Source organism: Trichosurus vulpecula, chromosome 7 (genome assembly GCF_011100635.1).
Source record: "Trichosurus vulpecula isolate mTriVul1 chromosome 7, mTriVul1.pri, whole genome shotgun sequence".
Taxonomy (NCBI): Eukaryota; Metazoa; Chordata; class Mammalia; order Diprotodontia; family Phalangeridae; genus Trichosurus; species Trichosurus vulpecula.
Genome location: NC_050579.1, coordinates 132091207 through 132112955, shown reverse-complemented (window position 1 = coordinate 132112955; position 21749 = coordinate 132091207). Strand labels below are relative to the sequence as shown.

Sequence of the window (21749 nt, the reverse complement as noted above, 5' to 3'; positions counted from 1 at the left end):
TGCCCAGAACAAGGCCTACACACCATTCTATAGCTACCTCTGTAGTCCGTCAGCTCCTCTCTGGACATTGTACCTACCTCCTCCCCACAGCAACGTTGGACTCCACACTGGGAACTGCTCTGGGCTCTGACAAGTGTGAGCTTTCACCTCACTTTGCCCGAAACCAGACCTCCTCCCCATTTCACCATGCCACGGGATGTTCTCCCCCTTCCCCTTCCCTGTATTCATAGCCCAATGCCTGACAGATACTAAGTGCTTAATAAATGCTTTATTTGATTGCCTCTCTATTTATCTGATTCTATTTCTCTATATATCTATGTATGCATGTATCTATCTATCTACATTCACTAGAGAAACTCCAAAGCTTTTCCCATGTTGAGTAGACGCTATCAGGAGAATTTATGAAGGACATAGATAAGGGTTGTACAGGATAACAAGACAAGGATTGCTATCAGCATCAAGGGCAAGAATACGCAAACCCACGGAAGGAGTAAAGTAAGGACCAAAGGTGTAGAGGTGGGAGAAGCGCTGGGAGGGGGGAAAAGTGCTAAGTGATTTACAAATATGATGTCGTTTGATTCTCACAACAGCCCTGGGAGGTTAGGTGCTGTTATTACCCCCATTTTACAGTTGAGAAAACTGAGGCAGACAGAGGTTAAATGACTTGCCCAGGGTCATACAGCCATGGTGCTAGGTGGAGCGATGGGCCTAGTAAAAGATTCTGAACACCAGTCTGAAGAATCTACACTTAATACATACAGTTGGCAAGATCTTACTCTAGCTCAGATCCACTGAGTTCACACCATGTAGTAAAAACCTTAGTCTTGAACTAAGAAGATCGCAGTTTGAATCACTGCTCTGATACTAAGTGTCTGTCCCTATACAAGCTTGAACTGAAGTTTCTTCATCTAAAAAAAATGGATATAAAAAGACTTGTACTACCTCTTTCACAGAGTTGTAAGGAAATCCTTTTCTAAATTTTGAACTATTATTCAATTATTTAACTAATTTGTGTATTTATTACTTAACTAACTGAGCTAATTTAACTAATTGCTTAATATTTAACTATTTTTATTTAATTAATTAAATTATTTAATTTTATTTGACTAATTATTTTAACTCATTATTATTATTATTTAACTAATATTTTAAAAATAAAATGAACACCCTTGATTGATGACCATGTAAAACAGATATTACGAAATATGACCTTGACTAATAGAGGCGGTCAATAGGTAAAAGGCTGAAAACCAATCTATTTTTGGAAACCTGCAAAATCAAAATTTATCTACTTCCAGAAGGCAAAATAAGTTCAAGATATGGAGAGAAAGAGTTAAATGAAATGCCCAAAGGGACAGAGCAACAAACCCTTTGTTATTGTTTTAAAGGAAGGTGCGTGTTCAAAATTAGGGCACAGTTTACAGACCATTAGGATTTAATTTTCTATAGCCATGTGTTTGCACGGACTGTCTAGAATGCATTATCTCCCCGCCTCCACCTTTTACAATCCCTCATTTCCTTCAAGACCTGACTCAAGCACTTTCTCCATGAAGCCTTTTCTGAACCTTCTAGTTCATAGTGGCTTTTCTCTCCAAATTACTCTGTATTTGATTTTGTATAAATTTGCAAACACTTATTTACATACATGTCTCCTCCTTGAAGATTTGCTTTCCTTTTCTCTTTGTATTCCCCCAAAGCTTACCACATAGCAGGGATTTAAAAAATACTTATTGTTTGATATGGAAATCGTCTACTAATGTTCTACTGGTGCCTAATCTTGGAGTGGGAAGTGACCATAGGTTCTTGAAAGATATACAAGGAGAGAACTCCGCCAAGTCCTACCATAGAGAATATTTTTTGAGTATGGGCCCAGTGACAAACTGTGTATCCACCATTCAAGGCCCAATCCAAGCTAAGTTCCAAAAGGACTTTTTTTTTAGAGGGTAGGGGGGAAGCCATGAGGGGATTAAGGGAAGGACCACAACCACATGTGAAGACTGTCCACCAAGAAGGAACTGAAATACTACACTCCTTAGCAGTAATTTCCTAACATAGCTGGCAAAATAGTAAGAATGATTATTAGTGTTTAAACAGCACTTTAAATATTTTATCAACCTATTCTGAGTAGTAGTAGTAATAATGATAATAGACAATACTTTAAGATTTGCAAAATGCTTTACCTATGTTACCACCTTAATATTTGATCAATATTCTGAAGTAGTAGTAGCAGCAGCAGTGGTGGTGGTGGTGGTAGTAGTAGTAGTAGTAAGAGATGGCATTTTCACAGCACTTTAAGTTTGTAAAGTGTTTTACAGTATTATCTCATTTCATGCTCACAACAACCCTAGGAAGAAGGTACTGTTATTATGCCCACTTTATAGACGAGGAAACTGAGGCAGAGAGATGTTATGTGACTTGCCCAAAGTTACACAACTGGTAAGTGACTGAAGCTAGTTTTGAATTCAGGTCTTCCTGACTCCAAGTCTAGAAACTCTCCACAAAGCCAACCAGACGAACGCCCTACTACTGCGCGAGAGCTGTGAAGAAACTTTCAACCATCTACTTGAAATGTTCCCAAGCTAAAAAAACAAACTTTATCGAGTTCAAATTTAAACTCATTCCAATCACAAACCACCAGTCAAGGCAACAAGTACTTGTCAAGCTTTTTCTTTGAGCCCGATTGTGCTCAATATTGCCCGATGTGCCCAATATCCTAAGCCCAAGCGTACAACGAGAGGCCAAAACACAGCAAGCAAACAACTATGTAAAAAACACAGGGTGAATTGGAGGTAATCTTTGAGAAGGCAATAGAAGTACGTGTGTTTTGTTTTGTTTTGTTTTTTGGTGGGAGGGTAGGGGGGCACTAGAAAAAAGCCTCTTCAGACATAGGATTTGAGCTAGGTCTTGAATAAGACCAGGGCAGCCAGGAGGCAGAAGTGAGGAAGGAAAACAACTCTTTATCAGAACGCCTTTCTGTTCTCTGAACAAAGTAGTTTGAAGCTCCTCCCCTCACCCCACCTCCTGTGGCTCCCACCCCATTCTGAAAGAGGAAGCCCGCAGAAATCCAGAAATGCTACAGAATAATTAAAATCGACACGGGCCCGTACCTTTCTTGGCTGAGAAACCTGGCGAGAACATCACTGGCTTTCAGTTCTTCAGTGAGCTGTATTGCCATGGAAACTTTCGAAAGATGGGGCGCTTGTACTCGAATCACTCCCTGAGGAACATCAGCCTGCAAAGCAATCATGACATTGGAACAAAGCAGGGAGCAGCTGGAACGTGTAACTTTGTGCAATGCATTATGTGGTAAGTGTGCTTAACTACTGCACATTTTACTACTCTACTACATAAAAACCTTAACTACTGTATAATGTAATTTAGCAAATTACATCAGAACCTCAAATATCCTTTTAATGGCGATAGGGGAACTTTATAATATGCATACAGTAATGCTTAATTATTTTTAAAGATGTAAAGAATGACAGCAATAACCATTACTGCCATATTAAGTGCTGATTTCTGAGTACTATCTGCTAGTGCATCCTTTTCCTAGCAATTTATGAAATTGATTCAGAAAGAAGTTTCTGTATGTGTGAGGGCTGTATTTTTTTATTTTGCTCCCACCTAAATTTCATTAACTTCCAGGATATCTAATCTTTGCACTTGAAAGTCTGAAAAAAATCAAACATACTCTCCTTGTTTAGCTGTAATATTGGTTCCATTCTCAGCTAATTGGCTTACCCTTAGTTTAGACCACATACAAGGAATGCACAGAATGAACCAGTAACCTCCTTCCTGATGAATGTACAGGTTATTTTATTTATACATACAGACATTAAAACGTGATTTCTGAGAGTTGAAACAAAACATAAAAATGTATTTTGAGACACCTGAAAATATGGGGCATAATTCATTTTAAAGTAGTTTTTGAAATAAGAATAGTAATGTATTCTAGAAATGTTTCACAGATACCAAGGCCATATAGGAAAGCACAAAACCCATCTATATTAGTGTTTAACCAGTTAATCGATTCAACCAACCAGAATTTATTAAGCACTTACTATATGTCAGATGCTGGCATAGATCTTTGAAGGTTATGCCCATAGAGCACAAACTCTGGTAAATCCCACCAAGCTAGAACAAAAGTCATTGTGTAAAGGACCTGACAAAGGACTATACTGGGTGTCCTAAAAGTCTTGTTGCAGGTTCAAAGGTGCACCAAGACTTTTGGGACATCCTGTATATCTTGTCACCTGAAGAATAAGGAATAAAAGTTCCAAGGGGCCCCTTATCAGAAGTCCATCCACCAGGGTATGATTTTTTTTTTCTTTTAAGTAGAGAGAGGGGACAAAGGTAACTCATGAATACTATCTCCCAAGGTGTAGGGGGGTTGTGATCATCAATGGTGAAGGGATCACTAAAGCCAATAAAAAAAATAGATCAAAGTATCAAATTCTACTCTGTTCTATAAATGATGGGCAGGTAGCTTTCATTGGAGGAGAGGAAAAATTGTTATTAATTTAATTTTATACTATTTTCAATTACACAAAAAAGGCAACTGTACATACCCTTTGACCAGTAACACCACTACTAAGAAAAGACAGAGGGAAAAGTACCGTATTTGTTTTTTCAACTAATTTCATCAATAAGCTAGGTCTTGATGATACAAAACACTTCCTCTAGTAAAGCAGATTAGCACAAAAAAGTCTGGCTATAAGTATTTTTTAATATATTAGATTTTTTCTATGGTCTGACCTATTTTGAATATATGTGCCATACTGGATATAAAGCTAGCACCGGAGACTGAAAGACTTAGATTTAAGTCCCGGCCAAGTGATTTAACCTCTCAGCACTCCAGGCAACTCTTTATCACAAAAATATTTACAGCAGGACATTTTTATAGTTGCAAAGAACTAGGGGGAAAAGATGATGTCTATCAATAGGGAAATAGCTGTACAAACTGGCCTATATATGACAAATTATTGTGCTTTCAGATCCAATAAATATTAGGAATTCAGAGAAAACCGAGACTTATACAAACTGATGCAGAGATGAAAAGAACCTGAAAAACTATCAGCACAATGCTAACAATAACGCAAGGGAAAAATACCCTGAAAGACTTCCGAGTTTGATCAATGCGGGGACCAGTCACAACTTCAGAAGAACGATGATGAAGCATTTCTGCCTTTCAACAGAAAGGTAGAGTAGAGCTACAGAATAAAACATACATTTTCAGACATGGCTAATGTGTCAATTTGTTTTTCTTCATGAGACTGTTTATTATAAGGATGGCTTCTATGGGATAAGAAAAGGGGAGTCAGTGGGAAGGGACAATGATGAGAAAAAAATCATCATAGAAATTAAAAATAATAATTTTTGTAAGCAAAATAATAAATCTGTCATAGATGGTTTTATTATTAATTGTAAGAAATTTGATTTTGATTTATAGCAGCTTTCTGTGGCAGCAAAGATTGGAAAATAAAGGAATACCCATCAATCGAGGAAAGGCTGAACAAATTGTGGGATATCATTGTGATAGAATACTATTGCGCTATAATAAATAATGAGTGGAATGGGTTCAGAAAAAACTAAGAAGAATTATATGAACTGATGTAAAATGAAGTGAGCAGAATTAGGAGAACACTGTACACAGTAACAGCATTATTTTAAAGATGATTAACTGTGAAAGACTGAGCTACTCTGATCAATACAATGATCCAAGACAATTCCAAAGGGCTCGTGACCAAAAAAAAAAAAAAAAAAAAAAAAAGCTATCTACCACCAGAAAACTGATGAACTCTGAGTGCAGGTTGAAGCTTATTTTTTCACTTTATTTTTATTCCTTCTTTCCCCTTACAATATGACTTGTGTGGACTTATGTTTTGTATGACTTCATAAGTATAAAGGGTAATGTACTTCTTGCCTTCTCTATGGGTGGGAAAGGAGGTGGAGGGAGGGAGAGAGAATTTGGAACTGAAAAATAAAATCAAGACTAGGTAGGATTTCAACAGAAAAATAAATTGATTCTGAAGTTCAGAAAAAAAGGTGCTATTTAAATTAGACTGTGTAAGAATGGGGATAACAGTAAATGTAGGAGAATTTTAGCATATTATAAAATCTTATAAAAGATTCCCACTAGGATTATATTATATTATATTATATTATATTATATTATATTATATTATATTATATTATATTATATTATATTATATTATATTATATTATATTATATTATATTATATTATTCATTTGACAAGCATTTATAATATATAGTGCTATTTAAAAAAAATAACTTTAAGCTTTAATTAGAGGACTACGGCAATTTTATTAGAACCTGAAGGTCTTTTCAAAAATGGCCAAACTTACAAATTCTATCATTGATCATGATAGCCAACTTTATGGCTAGTTTTTGAGGGGCAGGGGTTGCTTGTTTTTAGGGTAGGGAGGGAATTATCCAATTTGATTTTAAGCTGCCTGATGGCATGAATCCCTTCTCATATTGCTATATAGTGGTGGTGACTTGGTAAAGGCCACTTGGGGATGGAGCAATCTTTTCACAGTAGAAAAAGGGAGAGTTAAAATTGTATCTGTTAAAACTGAGAGTTAACTGCTATTCTTACAAAATGGATATTCTTATGATGGGCACACTTTCAGCTTATTGTGGTATATTGGTGTAAGATGTTGTTCTAAATCTGATTTCTGCCAAGATGCTTTGCCATTTTTCCAGCAATTTTTTATCAAATAGAAGGTTTTTCACCAAGTAATCTACATACTCAGGTTTGCTGAACTCTGGGTTTTTGAGTTCAACTGCTTCTGATCCTTGCTCATTTGAGGAGTCTGTTCCACTGACCTATTTTTTATTTTTAGTAACAAACAGTTTTAAAGATTACTGATTTATGTATAATATGAGTGTGGAAATGCTAGCCTCCTTTCATTCCTGCTTTATTTCAATATTTCCCTTGAGCTTCTAGAGCTTTTGTTCCTCCAAATTAATTTTATTATTTTATATAGCTCTATAAAGTATCCCCTTGGTAGTTTGACTGGTATAGCACTGAATATTAAAGGTCACACCATAAAAAACATTAGAAAAAAAAGCAGATCAGATATCTTTTACAGCTCTGGCTAGGGGAAGAATTTACAACCAAAAAGGAGATAAAGGAAATAGTAAAAGATAAACCGGAATTAAAAAGGTTCTGTACAAATAAATTCAATGCAACTAAAATTTTAAAAGAAGAGACTAATTGGGGAAAACAAATCTTTGCATCAGTATCTCTGGTAAGGGTCTCATGTCCAAAGTCTATAGAGGTATATAACATAAATATCTAAGACCAAAAGCCATTTCCCAGTGGAGAAGTGGTAAAAGTGTATGATGCTCCAAAGAAAAATTATAAACCATTAAAAACCATATGAAAGATTGATCTAAGTCACTAATAATAAGAGAAATATAAATCAAAGCAATTGTGAAATTTCCCAGAATATGAGAAAAAAATAAGGAGTAGTGCATTATAGGGGTTGTAGAAGGAAAGGCACACTGATACACTGTTGGTGGAACTGTGAATTGGTCTAACCACTCTAAAAAGCAACTGGGATTACAGTAAGAAAGTATTATAAATGTGAATACCCTTTGGCTTAGCATACACCCCAAGGAGGTCAAAGACAGAAAAATCTGATAGACACCAAAATATTTGTAACTTCACTCTTTGTAGTAAAGAACTAGAAACAATGCAGATGCTGACCAATTAGGAAATAGCTAAACAAATTGTGGTTCATGAATATAATAGAACTATTACTATATTATAAGAAACAATCAAAATGAAGAACAGAGAAGCATGAGAGAACTTATATGAATTGATGCAAAACTAGGAAAAATATAAACAACTACAACAATGTAACTTGAAAGAACAATGATAAAATTAAAACTGAATGCCATTGAATTACAGGGTATTCCTAAAGTCTGGACACATAGGAAATGTGGAGTTATTGCATCATGTTCACGTGAATCTTGCAAAGTGCATCAACCTTGGCATCACAAATGATGAAAATCATATTGAAGATGTTATTTGTTAATATTCCAATTAAATAAAATGTTGTTGAAAATTTCATTCATTTCATTTCTTGAAAATATGCATTTTTACCTATGTGTCCAAACTTTAGGAACATCCTATGTAATGAGTAAACTTGGCCCTAGATAAAGAAAGATGAGAATGTACCACACTCTTCTTTGAAGAGATAAGGAACTGGTTAATATGTAGTTAGTATTACTGAACTGCTCCTCCTGCCCTCTGTCACAACTCCTTTTTAAAAATTCTCTGAAGAACCAGCCTAGCATAGTAGATAGATATAGTAGATAGAAATCTGACCTTAGAACCAAGAAGACTTGAATTCAAGTCCAGTCTCTTACACATACTTGTGTGTCCTTGAGGAAATCACTTAATCTTTCAGTGTTCTAAGTCAGTGGTGTCAAACTCAAAAAGGGCCATTAAATCATACACATAAGGATTCCCATGGGCACATTTTGATTTAGAAAACCACATATCAACATTATCTATGTTTTAGTGTATTTTTATTACCTTTGTTAAATATTTTTAAATTAAATTTTAAACTGGTTTGGGTCAACTTTGGGAGTGTTGCAGGCATAACTGGCCACATGTTTGACATCTCTGCTCTAAGTAAATCTCTAGAGTCTAGAACGTAAGTTGCAGAGAAAAGACTGACCTACATTTGTAGAGGGAGCTTTCTCATCCAGGAGCTCCTATATCAATGAGATTACAGGTCCAGTCATCCTCTCATTTTATTTTTTATCATATAGATCTTTCTGGGAGGGGGAGAGTAGAGGGACATTCAGGGGAATGAAGGTGATATGAAAATAAAGATATCGATAAAAATTGTAAAAAATAAATAACAAAAAACAGCTTTCCCTTTGGGTAGACTTGCTTCAAACAAAATCGGTGGTATTAGTCAAAGTTTTATTCAGTTATCCAAGAAAGGAGTCCTAGATAATAAAGGGAGGAAGGGAAAACATGTGGAGAGAGTCAGATTTTCTTTCATATTTGGCAAGGATAATCACATCAAACAAATTGATTTCTACTCATCCACTAAAAATCTGAACAATAGGCAAGTGGATGCTAATATTTGTGGGAACACAGTTAATTTCTTACAGAGAAGTTTCAAGATAAAGGCCGACAAAAGAAAATGCTATAAAAATAATATATGCTTGTGGTAGTTTTCCCAAGTAGCAAAGGGTCTTTCACTGTTCACAGTAAAAGTATTTACTGTGGTGTAGAGACACGTCTCAATCCAGACTAATACATGGTGTCCCAAAAGTAGCCTTAATAGCTTGGACTGCATTAACACCCTATATTTCCATCATTTTCTCCCCACCTTTTCCCTGTCTATCCCAGCCAAACTGAGATAGGTTGTGGTGGAAAGAATATTGGGCTGAGAGGCAGGTGACTTGGCTTGCTTCTAGGACTGGTTCTATCTGTGTTGCTCTAATTTTCTGGGACTCAGTTTCTGCATCTGTAACATTGGGGAAAAGCGGGCTAAATAATATATAAAGTTTTTTCCAGGTCTAAAATTCCAGGTTTTTAACTCACTGATCCCAGAGCTACTTTTCTGCCTCTTCTGAGTCTTTGTTCATAATGTTCCCTGCTCCCATCTCAGACTATTATAATCCTACTCATCCTTCAAGGCTCAGCTCAACTCAAATGTCATCTCATCCATAAATCATTCCCTGATTCCCTCTAGCCAGAGGTAATCACTCTCTCCTCTAACCCTCATGGCATTTTCTTTGTTCTCTTTCTTAGCCACTCACAATACTCTACCTCGAATGAGAGCTATTTGCATACATCTCTTATCTTCCCTATTAAACTGGGAGTTCCTTAAAGGTAGGGACCATATCTTACTAATACCCTCTTTCATGGTAGTCCCAAGTACAGTTATCTCAAATAGAATGTAAGTGTTCCATTACCATTTTTAATGCATCAATCTGAAAAAAAAATCCACTTTTTCTTAATTAAGATAGTTAAGACAGAAAAATTTCCATGGAATAAATGTGAGGGGAAAAAACCAACTATCCTAACTTAAGCTTAAGTACACTTTGAAAAATGTGGGATACTTCTCTAACCAAAAGTGGTGAATGAAACCCTCATTCAGTACGACCCATCTCTCCCCCTCTCTCATTTTACACCTTATAAAAAAGAATGTGGAAAAAACAATCAAAAGATGGAAATCTCTGGGACACAATTTTTAGCCATTTGTTAAAAGGGGTGGGGTGGGGAGGGGAGTGAAGAAAGCCAGGGTTACCTTATACCTAACTCAACTAAGTCATTGTTGGACTTGGAAAGAGAGAGACACACTGGCCTCATTCCAAAGCACTGTGTGCCCAGCATCCGTATATGAAGCAATAGGAATGTGTTTCTCAAAATCTGTTTTAGCAATGGTAACTCTGTGAGTAACTTGATCTTAATTTTACTGTCCAAAGCAACCTACAAATAAGCTCCTCTGGCCCTAAGCTATATCAGGGATTACATCAAAGACCACCTCTGCCACATCCACCCACTTCTGATGCTGTGGAGTTCTGGCAGCAGGTGCAGGTTTCAAGAAGAGAATCTTAGCCACTACTAGCTCTCGTATCTCCCAAAGTTATCAAGGAATCTACTTCACTGGCATATACCAGTGGACTGACATAGTGAATGGGAAGGGCTTGGATTTCTACAATGATCCATTCCATAAGAGGCTACCTCAAGAGGGGATGGCATCCCCTTTTTGGAGGTCTCCAAGCAGAGGCAAGTGAGATAACCATTTTTTAATAGATTCCCTCTAGCTTTCGGTTGGACTTGTAGATGTCTACTGATTATTCTGTAATAATAATAACATATTATAATTATATATTATATAATATATTATATTATATATAATTATAATAATATTATAAAATAATAAGTACTAGCAGTTCCAATGGTAGTGACCTTACTGATGTGATAGATGCAGGGATCTCTCCTTTCCCAACCCCCACCCTGAGTCTCTTCCAATGAAAGGAGAAGGAATGAGGCTAGTATAATTCTATCTTCAAAGTCTCAACCCTAGGAGAACCACTCACTAAGCTCTGAAGTTCTTCTCCAATTTTATACAAACACAGAGTAGGGCTATTATCAACTGAATATCATTTGTTATAGTCCATCTGCATCTCGTTGACATTGCTGTGGATGTGTCACCAAAGAAAATTATAAATACAGTTATCCCTTCCACATCACAGGGGTTGGGGCACTGTGCCCCACAATCTGGAAAATGTGCATAAAATTTTTTGGCCCTCCCTTTGTACCAAAGAAGAAGTCTGAATTATTATGGTATTAAAAGATAAAATATATTGATACTATACAATAGCATACATGTATTTCATGCATTTCTGAGTTTCTAAACTTTTTCTGTGTCATCTACTGGCCTTCATGTCATCTGTGGTTTCCACAGAACTCACCTGAAATTCCCATTTAATTCCTTCTGCCAACCTGTCATGGGGAAAGTCACGATGTGGAAGGGATAATTGTAATTTCATAGGATTATACACTTAGAACTATGAGGGGCCTTAGAGTTAGGGGCTTAGCCTCACTCTTACAGATGAGTAAACTGAGGCCCCAAAACATTGATTTGCCCAAGGTCATATACTTAGTACATAGCAAGTGAGATTTGAACCTGGGGCTGTACTCTAAATATAGTGCTCTTTCAAATGTACTATACCACCTCACCATACAGTTCCTAACATCTAGGATCTTATCCTTGGCCTCTCTCACCTTCATTAAGAAAAACAATCATCATAAAGAACAAAGAGAATAGTACATAAAACTGTGAATTTCTCTTACATGTAGTTTGTTTTGTAAAAATATATAATAAATTTAAGAAGTTATTAACAAAACTGTGCCATCTGAGCGTCCTTCTTGACTTTTTGTTTTGTTCTGTGTATTTTGTAATTTAATAATGCTCTTTTCCTCCCTTTTTTGGTATCACTGATTATACACCAACTCTTCCTGCTCCCAAATAAAAGCTCTTCCTGATTAAAAAATAAAAGCATAGATAAGCAAAATGCATCATCACAAAAATGTATGTCTCATTCTGGGAGCATGCTTTAAAATGTTTGTGTGTATATACATCTTTGGGGGTGTTTTGAGGGGATGCAAAGTTGAACAACTCACATTTTGGAGATTGAAACTTTGGCTCATTCTGAATTTACTGAAAACCATTTCTCTTTGGGAAAGGAATAAGTTCCAAGTAGTGAGTGTTCGGATCAGAGGACTCTAAAAAGCAGCAATAGGATGATATTGCTATCTATTTTAAACAGGTACGGACAAATGATATTTTATCCAAAAAGTCATGAGCTATGCCCATTGTCAGAGGCTTGCATATCTACATCAACTACTCTGAAACCCTAGCATCAAGTTGTATAAAACCCAAATACTATTAGTATACTAACATGATTGAGCCACCAAGCTCTGGAAAGACAAGCCACCCCTGTTCATTAAGGCGGCACTCTGGGTCTGCTCTCAACCTGTGGCACACTCATTGCTGACTCAACACAGACCATCCACTCGGTAAGCTCCTCGTAGACTTGCTGGCTAGCTGCTGCTACTGCAACGGTCCAGGAAATTTTATCAGTTTCAGAAATGAGCTTATGCAGAAAGTCACCCAGAAGAGTAGGCTTCCTTGACTGACTCACCATTAAATATCAGTTAGAGTAAAGGACTTAACAGCCTTTAAAAAATTTTACAGTTAATTTCTTAAACATGTAAACAATATTGTAATGAAGAAAATGTTTTCATATGGCTCTCATGTGGTCTACATACTGATCTAAAGGGGAGCTTAAAATCTGACTTCATTTCTTATTACTCAGCTAAGTAAACTGCAAACCAAATCTTCCCTCATTAGGTGCTCGATGGGTAATGCAGTAAAACTGCCTTGCTTGGATTTTTTTCTGTCTATAGGTTTGAGGTATTGTCTCAATATCATGTATTAGAAAATATTAACTCTTAGAAGATCAAATATTAATTTCCATATACTCCTTTAAACAACCTAATTTACATGTAAAGTTGAAGCCTTTCATGAACCCTAATGGCTTTTTCTTCCTCAATAAGGCAACAGATGATTAGACACACTAGTGAGAAACCTGGAAAAAAGAGTTTTCCAAGAACAAGGCCAGATGTAGCATGTTATTTTACAGCTATAGGAAGGCATTTCAGTTGCCTAAACTAAAAGATAGGACTTTTGGGAGGGGGCCAGGAGAGCAAGAAGGAACAATTCCTTATTCTGAAAGTTATAATTTGTTCCTTCATTATCCAAATGCCTTTAATTTTTACTTTGCATTTTTGTTGTGAATTAAATGCTAATAAAAATGAGTTGTTGATATTTTGTCTTATTAAAGTATCATATTCTTTTATGTGCTACCAAAAAAAAAACCCAACCTTTTAGAATGCCTTAAAAAAGAAACAAGATTTGATGCTTGATAATATAATTAGATTTTCCATATGGGGTCCCCAAGTAACTCCTGAGTCTCTTCCAGGGCCTAAAGCAGATGCATGAAACAATACCTTCGACTATACTCATGGGTCAAAAAGGTTGTTAAATGAAACCAGAGCCTGCATTTTAAATGGAGTTGTGGCTAAAGAAATGCAACCACAGCTACAAACAATCCAGAGTGCACTGTCACAGCCATGCAATGCCCAGCCTGCTCTGTGCCAAGCCATGGAATTATTGGCACTTGCAAGGACCCAGCAAACTCCCAGAATATATCAAGGTTCCACCAGCCTTGCTCCTAGAAGCTAGCGGGGTGACTTTGGGCAAGTCAATTAAATTTCAGTGGTCTTCACCTAGAAAATGAGGGGTTTAGCCTTCAGGATTTTAAGGCAAAATCCAGCTATAACATTGAATAAGTTTATGATTAACTATACTGGCAGCACTTTCTTCCTACCACATTTAATTCAGAAAATTATAGTCATTTTCTTATGTACTTTCTCTTATATAAACTAATGTAATTATAAAATCACAGGATGCTTGAATATAGACATCAACTGATCCTTCCATGGCCCCTCTCCACATTTAGCAGAAGAAAAAAGTGAGGTTCAGTAAATTTCTTCCTTAAATTCCACAAATTCCAATTTAAGATAAGACCAATACGAACTATAAAACATTTTAATGGCATATGGTTTTATTATGTCTAATAAACTGTTCTTTCCCCCAGGGCCTGCTCTAATGAATAGAGAAGATTCATTAGTATTTAGCAGCAGTCATATTTATATGCAAGTAATATGTGGAAGTTCTTTCAAAAGTTTGTTCCATTAAGTAGATTAAAAGTGTCCCTTACAATACAGTTTTGTGAGCTATTTCTTAATAGATACTTTCAGAGGTAAACTTCGACTCACTGTATATATAATTAACACATAATGTGGAAGTGTGAATAAGCATGGTATATTATACTCAAGGTAAGAAACAGTGAATGATATATTTAATAAAGAAAATTGGAATTTTTTGGTTTTATTTTACAAAGGGTTACAATCAAAAGGACTTAGCTAACTATTTTTCTAGGTATAATCTGGAGATAACAATACAAGTGCTCTAAATTTCAAAGATGTTATGAAATCAAATAAGAGAAGAGGAAAAAACCTTTGAACACAACGAAAGATTTTCATCCCTTTGAAGTGATTTTAGATTTACAAGCCAGGCTTATGAGAAGTCCTTTCTGCATTTAAGACAGCAAACAGATACATGTTTCACTGTATCTTCGCAATCCTAAAAAGCCTCCATTTAAAATCGGTTATTTTCTGATCTTGGATATTACAGTATGTCCCCTAAAAAATATTTACAAGAAGAGGAATTATGTGAATATGGAGGAGTGAGTGTCTAAACGGTAAATTTAAGAGACCAAAGTTGGAAGAAAAAAAAAAGTCAAACAATGGAAGGTCCTTGAATTTCCACATCTAACCACAAGATGTCACTACTTAACTAAACATGGGTGCAGAAAAAGATGGGGTTCTCGGTAAACAGAACAATGGCAACATTTGACTTCATGATCTCGTATTTGCGTACTAGCTACACAAACATTATTTTACAGACACCTTTCACTATTTTCAACCCCAGTTACTGAATACACTGGAATGTCTGCTAGATGATATAGAAAAATGCTGAACAGGTATAAGACCCGTAAGTATTTGTCCTCTAAAATAAATAAAGTAAAAGCTAATTTGCCTTTCCAATTTAACTCTTTCCAAACTCGGTACTCTCCCTCAAACTAAAACTCATTCATATATGTTCAGTGTTCTATCTCTGAGTGACTGGAATCTGTTGAGAGTATTATTTGCCTTAATCAAGAAAATACATTTTTACTACTAGGCTATCTTCTGGTCTAGACCTTACCTTGTCTCTTTCTCAAGTCTTTCTTCCCCTCTAGCCAAAAAGAAAATAAAAATACATTTTTCATCTCAATGATTTACTATTAAAAAGTCCTGTGAGATTTCCAGTTATGGTGGGGCAATTTGTGGATGCCTGTGTGTGCTACTAATCATACTAATTTTAAAAAAATCCAAGGTCTTTTATTATTTGCACACTTGTTTATTCCCATTGTGCTATGTATTACTGCCCTAGAACTAGAATAATCAACACACATGCCCAAAAGAAATAAAAATTAGACTGTTTTACTTGAGTAAAACTCCTTCATTTACTAACAGAACAAAGGATTGATTTGTTTGGCTATAATCCCCATCAAAAAAGACAATCTTACTATAAAACATATGACAAACTATTTAAACATATTTAAAATTCTGATGTTTTCTTACATCACTTGGATTTTTGTCTTGTTTTTCATACTTTTCTCGGTCATAAGCCATCTTCTTAAGTAGTTTCTTCATAGCTTTGTCCTTTTTGTCTTTTTTTTGGTTTTCACTATTTTGCTTCCTCACTTGGGTCACAATAAACTTGGGAATCTAAGAAGAAATAAAGTAGAGATTTTTGTCTATAACCACATTTTTTCATCTAAATAATTAAAATCAAATTCATTTTGGTGGTATTTTTGCGGTTGTTTCAGAAATCTATATTTTATAATCAGCACTGGCAAGTATAAGAACAAATTAAAAAAAAAACAGCAACACTAGACTAGGAGTCAGAAGAGCTAGGTTAGAATTCTGCCTCAGGTATTTTATTAGCTGTATGACTCTGAGCAAGTCATTTAATTTCCTCATCTATAAAATGGAGGTAATAATAATACCTCTCTGACAGTGATACTGTATAAAATATAAGCCTTTATTTTAAATAAGCAATTAATTTCAGGATTTTTCAGACTGACTCAACTGAACCACAGTAAAAATTTCGGTTTCCATCAGGCCTGAGAGCCATCTGTGGCCCTTCTTCCCAAATTTAGATTATTAGAAGACACCAATACTGTCAAAAAGAGAGCCAATTTTGATTAATGAAACTATAGGATTTATATTATATGGACTTCATAATAATAGTACATTATGATAGCATATAATAAAAAATAAATTACAGAAATTTACAATGTGGAGGGAAAAGTTCTAATAAAAATAAAAGCTTAGTAGCAAACATGATTGAGATTGCTACTGCAAGGTAACTGTAATAATAATATATATGCTTTTACAACTACATTTTTCTCTTTAACATGATAAATATTTAAAACCCTCTACATCAGGTGTATTCATACAGAGAGAAGAAAGATTTGCTCCTTGAGAGCAAAGGTTGTTTTGTGTTTGGTTTTTCTATTTCCAACGCCTTGTACACGGTAGGTACTTGAGAGTACTGGATTCAAAGTCAGAGAGACCTTTCATTTCTAATACTTAACATTTACTATTTTGAAAGACCCTGGGCAAGGTGATTAATCTCTCTTCTCCTCCAATTCATCATCTGTAGAAAAGGGATAATAAAAGCACCTACTTCACAGGGTTAAAGAAGATCATATATATAAATTCCTCTATGAATCCTAAAGTTCTATATAAATGTGAGATATCATTTTTGCTGTTGTTGCTGCTGCTAATTAAATGGCTTCCATTATATGTTTGTAGAAACATCCCTGAAAAAATCAGATCTTTTGTTTTTTCCAAGTCCAAAATATTTTTAATGAATGAAGAATTTTCAATATTATTTTATGATTTAAAAAAGTTTTGAATACCTGTCAGAGAAAGTTAAGTATCACTGGAGAATGATTTAAATCGATCAAGTCATCACTGCAGTGCTTAGGGCATTCATGGGACGTTTTTCCTTCTGTTAATTTCAGATTATCAGTCTGATCAACATTTTCAAATTCAAATGGATCTGTGATCTTAGTAGAGTGAATAATCCTTGCAGCAATAAAGACTGTCACCCATCCATGTCTGCCCACCCAGGGTGACTCTTGTTTATTTCATCCCATGGGTTCACCATGGCAGTCCACCTCAGTTCCTGCAGGCTTACCTCAGTTTCTCCTGATCTCACAGGTATACCAGTGGAACATATGGACGGTGTACTTATCATGGCTTGCTTTCCTCATGTGACCAGCCCATCTTCCTTTGCAATCATACATTGTTCTTACTATCCTCTTTATTTGAGGTCTTCTTTGCTACATGTTACAGCCTAGTCACACCTGCCATGTGCCTTTCCACTAGTTTTCATGTGATACTCATTTTACATTTTTTTCGGAGACCACTATTTCTGGTAGAATACTGACATTTAAAAGACAGACTCTGATTTCGGGGAGAAGTGTGGTGTCACTAAAGAAATTTTACAATTTCCCAAAGGCATTCCAGTCCACTCTCCTCCTCCTGTTTAATTCTAGGCCCAACTCACTGTCCATTTGTACCTTCTGTTCAAGGTGTATATGCTGATGGATGAGTTCTACATGTTGTCTGTCTTAATTTATGTCATAAAGTACCAGACAGAAAGGAAAAAAAAAAAAGAAAAAAAGGGAACACTGGTGTCACCTAATAAAGGACAAATGTATAAAATTTAAATATCCATTGATGCAAGGCTTTCCAGAAAATAAAAGCTCTGAATTATTTGACCTGAACTTCTATAGGACAAAATTCTGAAAGGAAAAATCTTGTCATCAAGTTTGTTGGAATTGTGATTAGACTTTCAAAATATTTGAGCTGGAAGGAATACTTAGAGACCACCTAAGCTTACCTTCCTCATGTAACAGAGAAAGAAACTGAAGCCCACAGAAAAGGAGAAACTTGTCCAAGGTCATGAAACTAGTTTTTGACAGAACTTGGATTACATTTCAGGACTTCTGACCACTGGCTAATGTTCTTTCCCTTGCACCACAGAAAATATTTGGTTTTGGATAACTTTACGTGCCTTCATTGCAGATACAGGGATAAATGGTAGACTTATGATTTCTTGGTGAAGAGAGGTAAGGACCTTCTCTGCATCTTATAGTCTTTAAAAAGCTGCCGAGAGAAATATGGAGTCTGAATGCAGATTGAAGCATACTTTTTGCTCTCTTTTTTTGGTTTTTGGTTTTGTTTTTTTTCTCATGGTTCCTCTCATTTGTTCTAATTGTATACCATTTTAGGGAGGAGAGAAGGGGGGGAGATAGAGAAAATTTAAAACCTATGGAAGTGAATGCTGAAAACTAAAAACAAGTTAATTTATTTATTTTTTTAACAAAGCTGCCTAGAGAGCTGGGAGCAGGGGGTCACACAGACACTACAGGATGGAGACAGCATTTGCTCTCACAGCTTCACAGCTGCCTACCATGGCATGTTGCCCCCTCACCTGGATGTGAGGTGTTGTGTTACAATGGTAAATGCTACCTCTGGAATAAACAGACTCAGGTTCAAATTCCACCTCAGATGCCGATTGCTTAGACCTCAATTTCCTTATCAGTAAGATGAGATAATTATTACTATTACTAATAATAATAATAGTAGCTAGTGTTTATGTAGTGCCTTAATGTTTACAAAGCACTTTACAAATATGATCTCATTTGCTCCTCACAACAATCCTATGAGGCAGGTGCTATTCTTATCCCAATTTTATAGATGAGGAAACCAAGGCAGACAAAAGTATGCCCAAGGTCAGACAAGTAATAACAGAGTTGGAATTTGAACCCAGGTCCTTAGACTCCATATCTAAAAAATTTTCCACCTTACTGAACTAAGATGTTTAGACTAGATGGTTTCTGAGGCCTTGTCTAGGTCTAGGATCCACAATCCTGAAATTATTAAGATGTTTTCCGACAATAAGACATGAACCGTCTTGGGGATTTTTCATTGTAGACACACCCATGTGATTGTTCTTGTTCTCTGAGCTCATAACTCTTAACATTACCTTGTTATGCATGAGACCATAAATCTAACCCATCTCACATTTCTTTATTTTAAAAATAACTTTTCAAAGTTAGTGTAAAAATATGGTTTTAATCATGTGTAATGGTACATAAAGGACTTTAGAAAGTGTACTCACCGTCCAAAGAAGTTTCTGATATTTAATTAAGAAATGCATTACGCCAGCTGTCCCAGCAGCCATCACAAATTCTCCTTGTTCATTGGGCCTGATGCTCAATCCAGGGCACATAAATAGATTGGGGGCCATAATCATGGCCACATTCTTCACGGTCATTTTATTTTTTTCTCTGTGGTCTATTACTCTTTGAAGGAACTCAAGCAGGGCCTGAAATAGAAATCACATTCTCAGATTTATCTCACACATGAAGATGAAGGTTGGGAACACAGCAGTAAGAAGGTCTTGGGGATTTGCATATAATTTTAAAGATGTATTTCATGAAACCAAAGTCAGCAGGTGACTATGATAGTATGTCAGCCCCTGGAGGGAAGGGACTGTTTCATTTTTTTCTCTATATTCCCAGAACTTATACAAAGAGGGCACTTAGTAAATGTTTGTTAACTGATTGACTCCATCATCATTCTGATAGTCTCCATTTAATTTACATTTGCTATTCTAACCTCTGTTCTTTCCCCTTATTAAATGTTTCTGTTTCTACTGAACCACCAATGTGGTGATGTTGGAGTCTGTTTTAAGTAGCAATGCTTATTCTTATATTCTCTCCCACCTTTTCCTCTCTCATCCCTGACCCGAGTCAATAAGATCATAGGATTTAGAGAAGGAAAGGACTTCTGAAATCATCTCATTCCACCCATTCATCTTACAGATGGCCCAAGGTAACCCTGCTACTAAGTTTCAGAATCATGACTGAAATTCAGAGTCTGCTGACTAACCCCACTGGCCTTTCAGCTAAGCCATGAATTCCCTAGTGACTTCCTGTTGGGATATTAACCTTAGTGAATTAGAAATTAGAAGTTTTCATGGTGATTGATTTTGAAGGGATAGGGAAAAGGGAAGAAAAAGGAGACAAAAGCCAGCTAAGACCCCTACACTGGAAATGTTCGGCTATTTGGCGCCAATCTCACCCCTCGCTTTCTTAGGGACAATAAAATAAAAACCTATAAGCCCTACATACTACCAATTAGAGAAATGTTAAATAGTCCTAAGGTCATAACCTAGGGGCCTTTCCATTATTTTCTTAATACAATCAACTTTGAGAAAAGAGTTTGTTAAGAATTTGATCGCAAATTCAACTCACTGTCCTTCTCAAGAATTTCAGATCCACCATATCCACCTTTATTTTTACATCACACAAAAATACTACTTCATATAAAACATACTTAGAACAAAATGATTTATACCAAATCGTGATTAACTACTATGCATTCTATAAGACTACCAAAAAAAAGACCACAGATTATATATTCTTCATTTCTAACAGGGGATAGATGAATATCTGAGATCGAACTCCTGGGCAAGTTTAATTATGATCTAAGCATGAGGAATCAAACCCAAATTGTCCCCAAAATGATTCACTTCTAATGTTTGCAAAAATATTTTTTTTAATGCTCTGAAAAGAACTAAGACCAGACTAATTGTTTCTTCATCGTCATAAAATAACAAGTTAATTAATAAAACAGTTTCATTTTAATATGTATGTATTCCTTACTAATTTAAACCAACTCAAAGGGAAACATGCTACACACTACACCGACTACACAAATCTGTTATTTCACTCGTGTGGCAGCTTCCTGTTTCAACAGACATCGCAAAGCACTGATGTCTTAGTACTCAGTCAGGAAGACCTGAATTAAAATTCCACCTCAGACACTTACCAGCTGTGCGACCCTGGGCAAGTCACTGAAGCCCTGCTCACCTTAGCTTCCACATCTGTAAAATGGGGATAATAATGACTCCTACTTGTCAGGGTCGTTGTGACCATCAAATGACATAATAATTGAAGAGCACTTAACACAGTGGCAGGCAAATAGTAAACTCTGTACAAATGATGGTGTTTAGTCCATTAGCTGTGTCTGACTCTTCGTGACCCCATTTGGGGTTTTCTTGGCAAGGATACTGGAGTGGTTTGCCATTTCCTTCTCCAGCTCATTTTACAGATGAGGAAACTGAGGCCAACAGGGTGAAGTGACTTACCCAAGGTCACACAGTTAATGAAGTGTCTGAGATTGGATTTGAACTCAGGTCCTCCTGACCCCAGCGCCAGCATTCTATTCACTGTGCCATCTAGCTGTCCTATATAAATCCTATCTATTACCATTGTCGTTGCTGTTGCTATCATCATCGTCATCATCGTCATCATCATCATGTCTTCTCAATTGCAGTAAAAACAAAAATAAAAACAAAAAAACTCCAGGTAGCTAACCCTCTAGTAATGAGACTCTCCTGAGTTGGTTAGTTTGGGTTTTTGACAG

At 36.0% G+C, this 21749-nt stretch overlaps 1 protein-coding gene and 1 long non-coding RNA gene across 2 annotated transcripts in view; one reads left to right on the top strand and one right to left on the bottom strand.

The window, feature by feature from the left end:
• ARHGAP18 (Rho GTPase activating protein 18) overlaps window positions 1-21749 on the bottom strand; it is a 174219-nt gene that overhangs the window by 6768 nt on the left and 145702 nt on the right. Inside the window, exons 11-13 of the mRNA XM_036767994.1 lie at window positions 19438-19644; window positions 15819-15965; window positions 3108-3232 (exon numbers count right to left, since the gene is read on the bottom strand). Of these exons, the coding sequence (XP_036623889.1) occupies window positions 3108-3232; window positions 15819-15965; window positions 19438-19644 (479 nt within the window). The remainder of the gene's footprint in view (window positions 1-3107; window positions 3233-15818; window positions 15966-19437; window positions 19645-21749) is intronic.
• LOC118857314 lies at window positions 3218-5241 on the top strand. The gene is made up of 2 exons (XR_005010913.1): window positions 3218-3306; window positions 4995-5241. It is a non-coding gene; the product is annotated as an uncharacterized LOC118857314 (long non-coding RNA).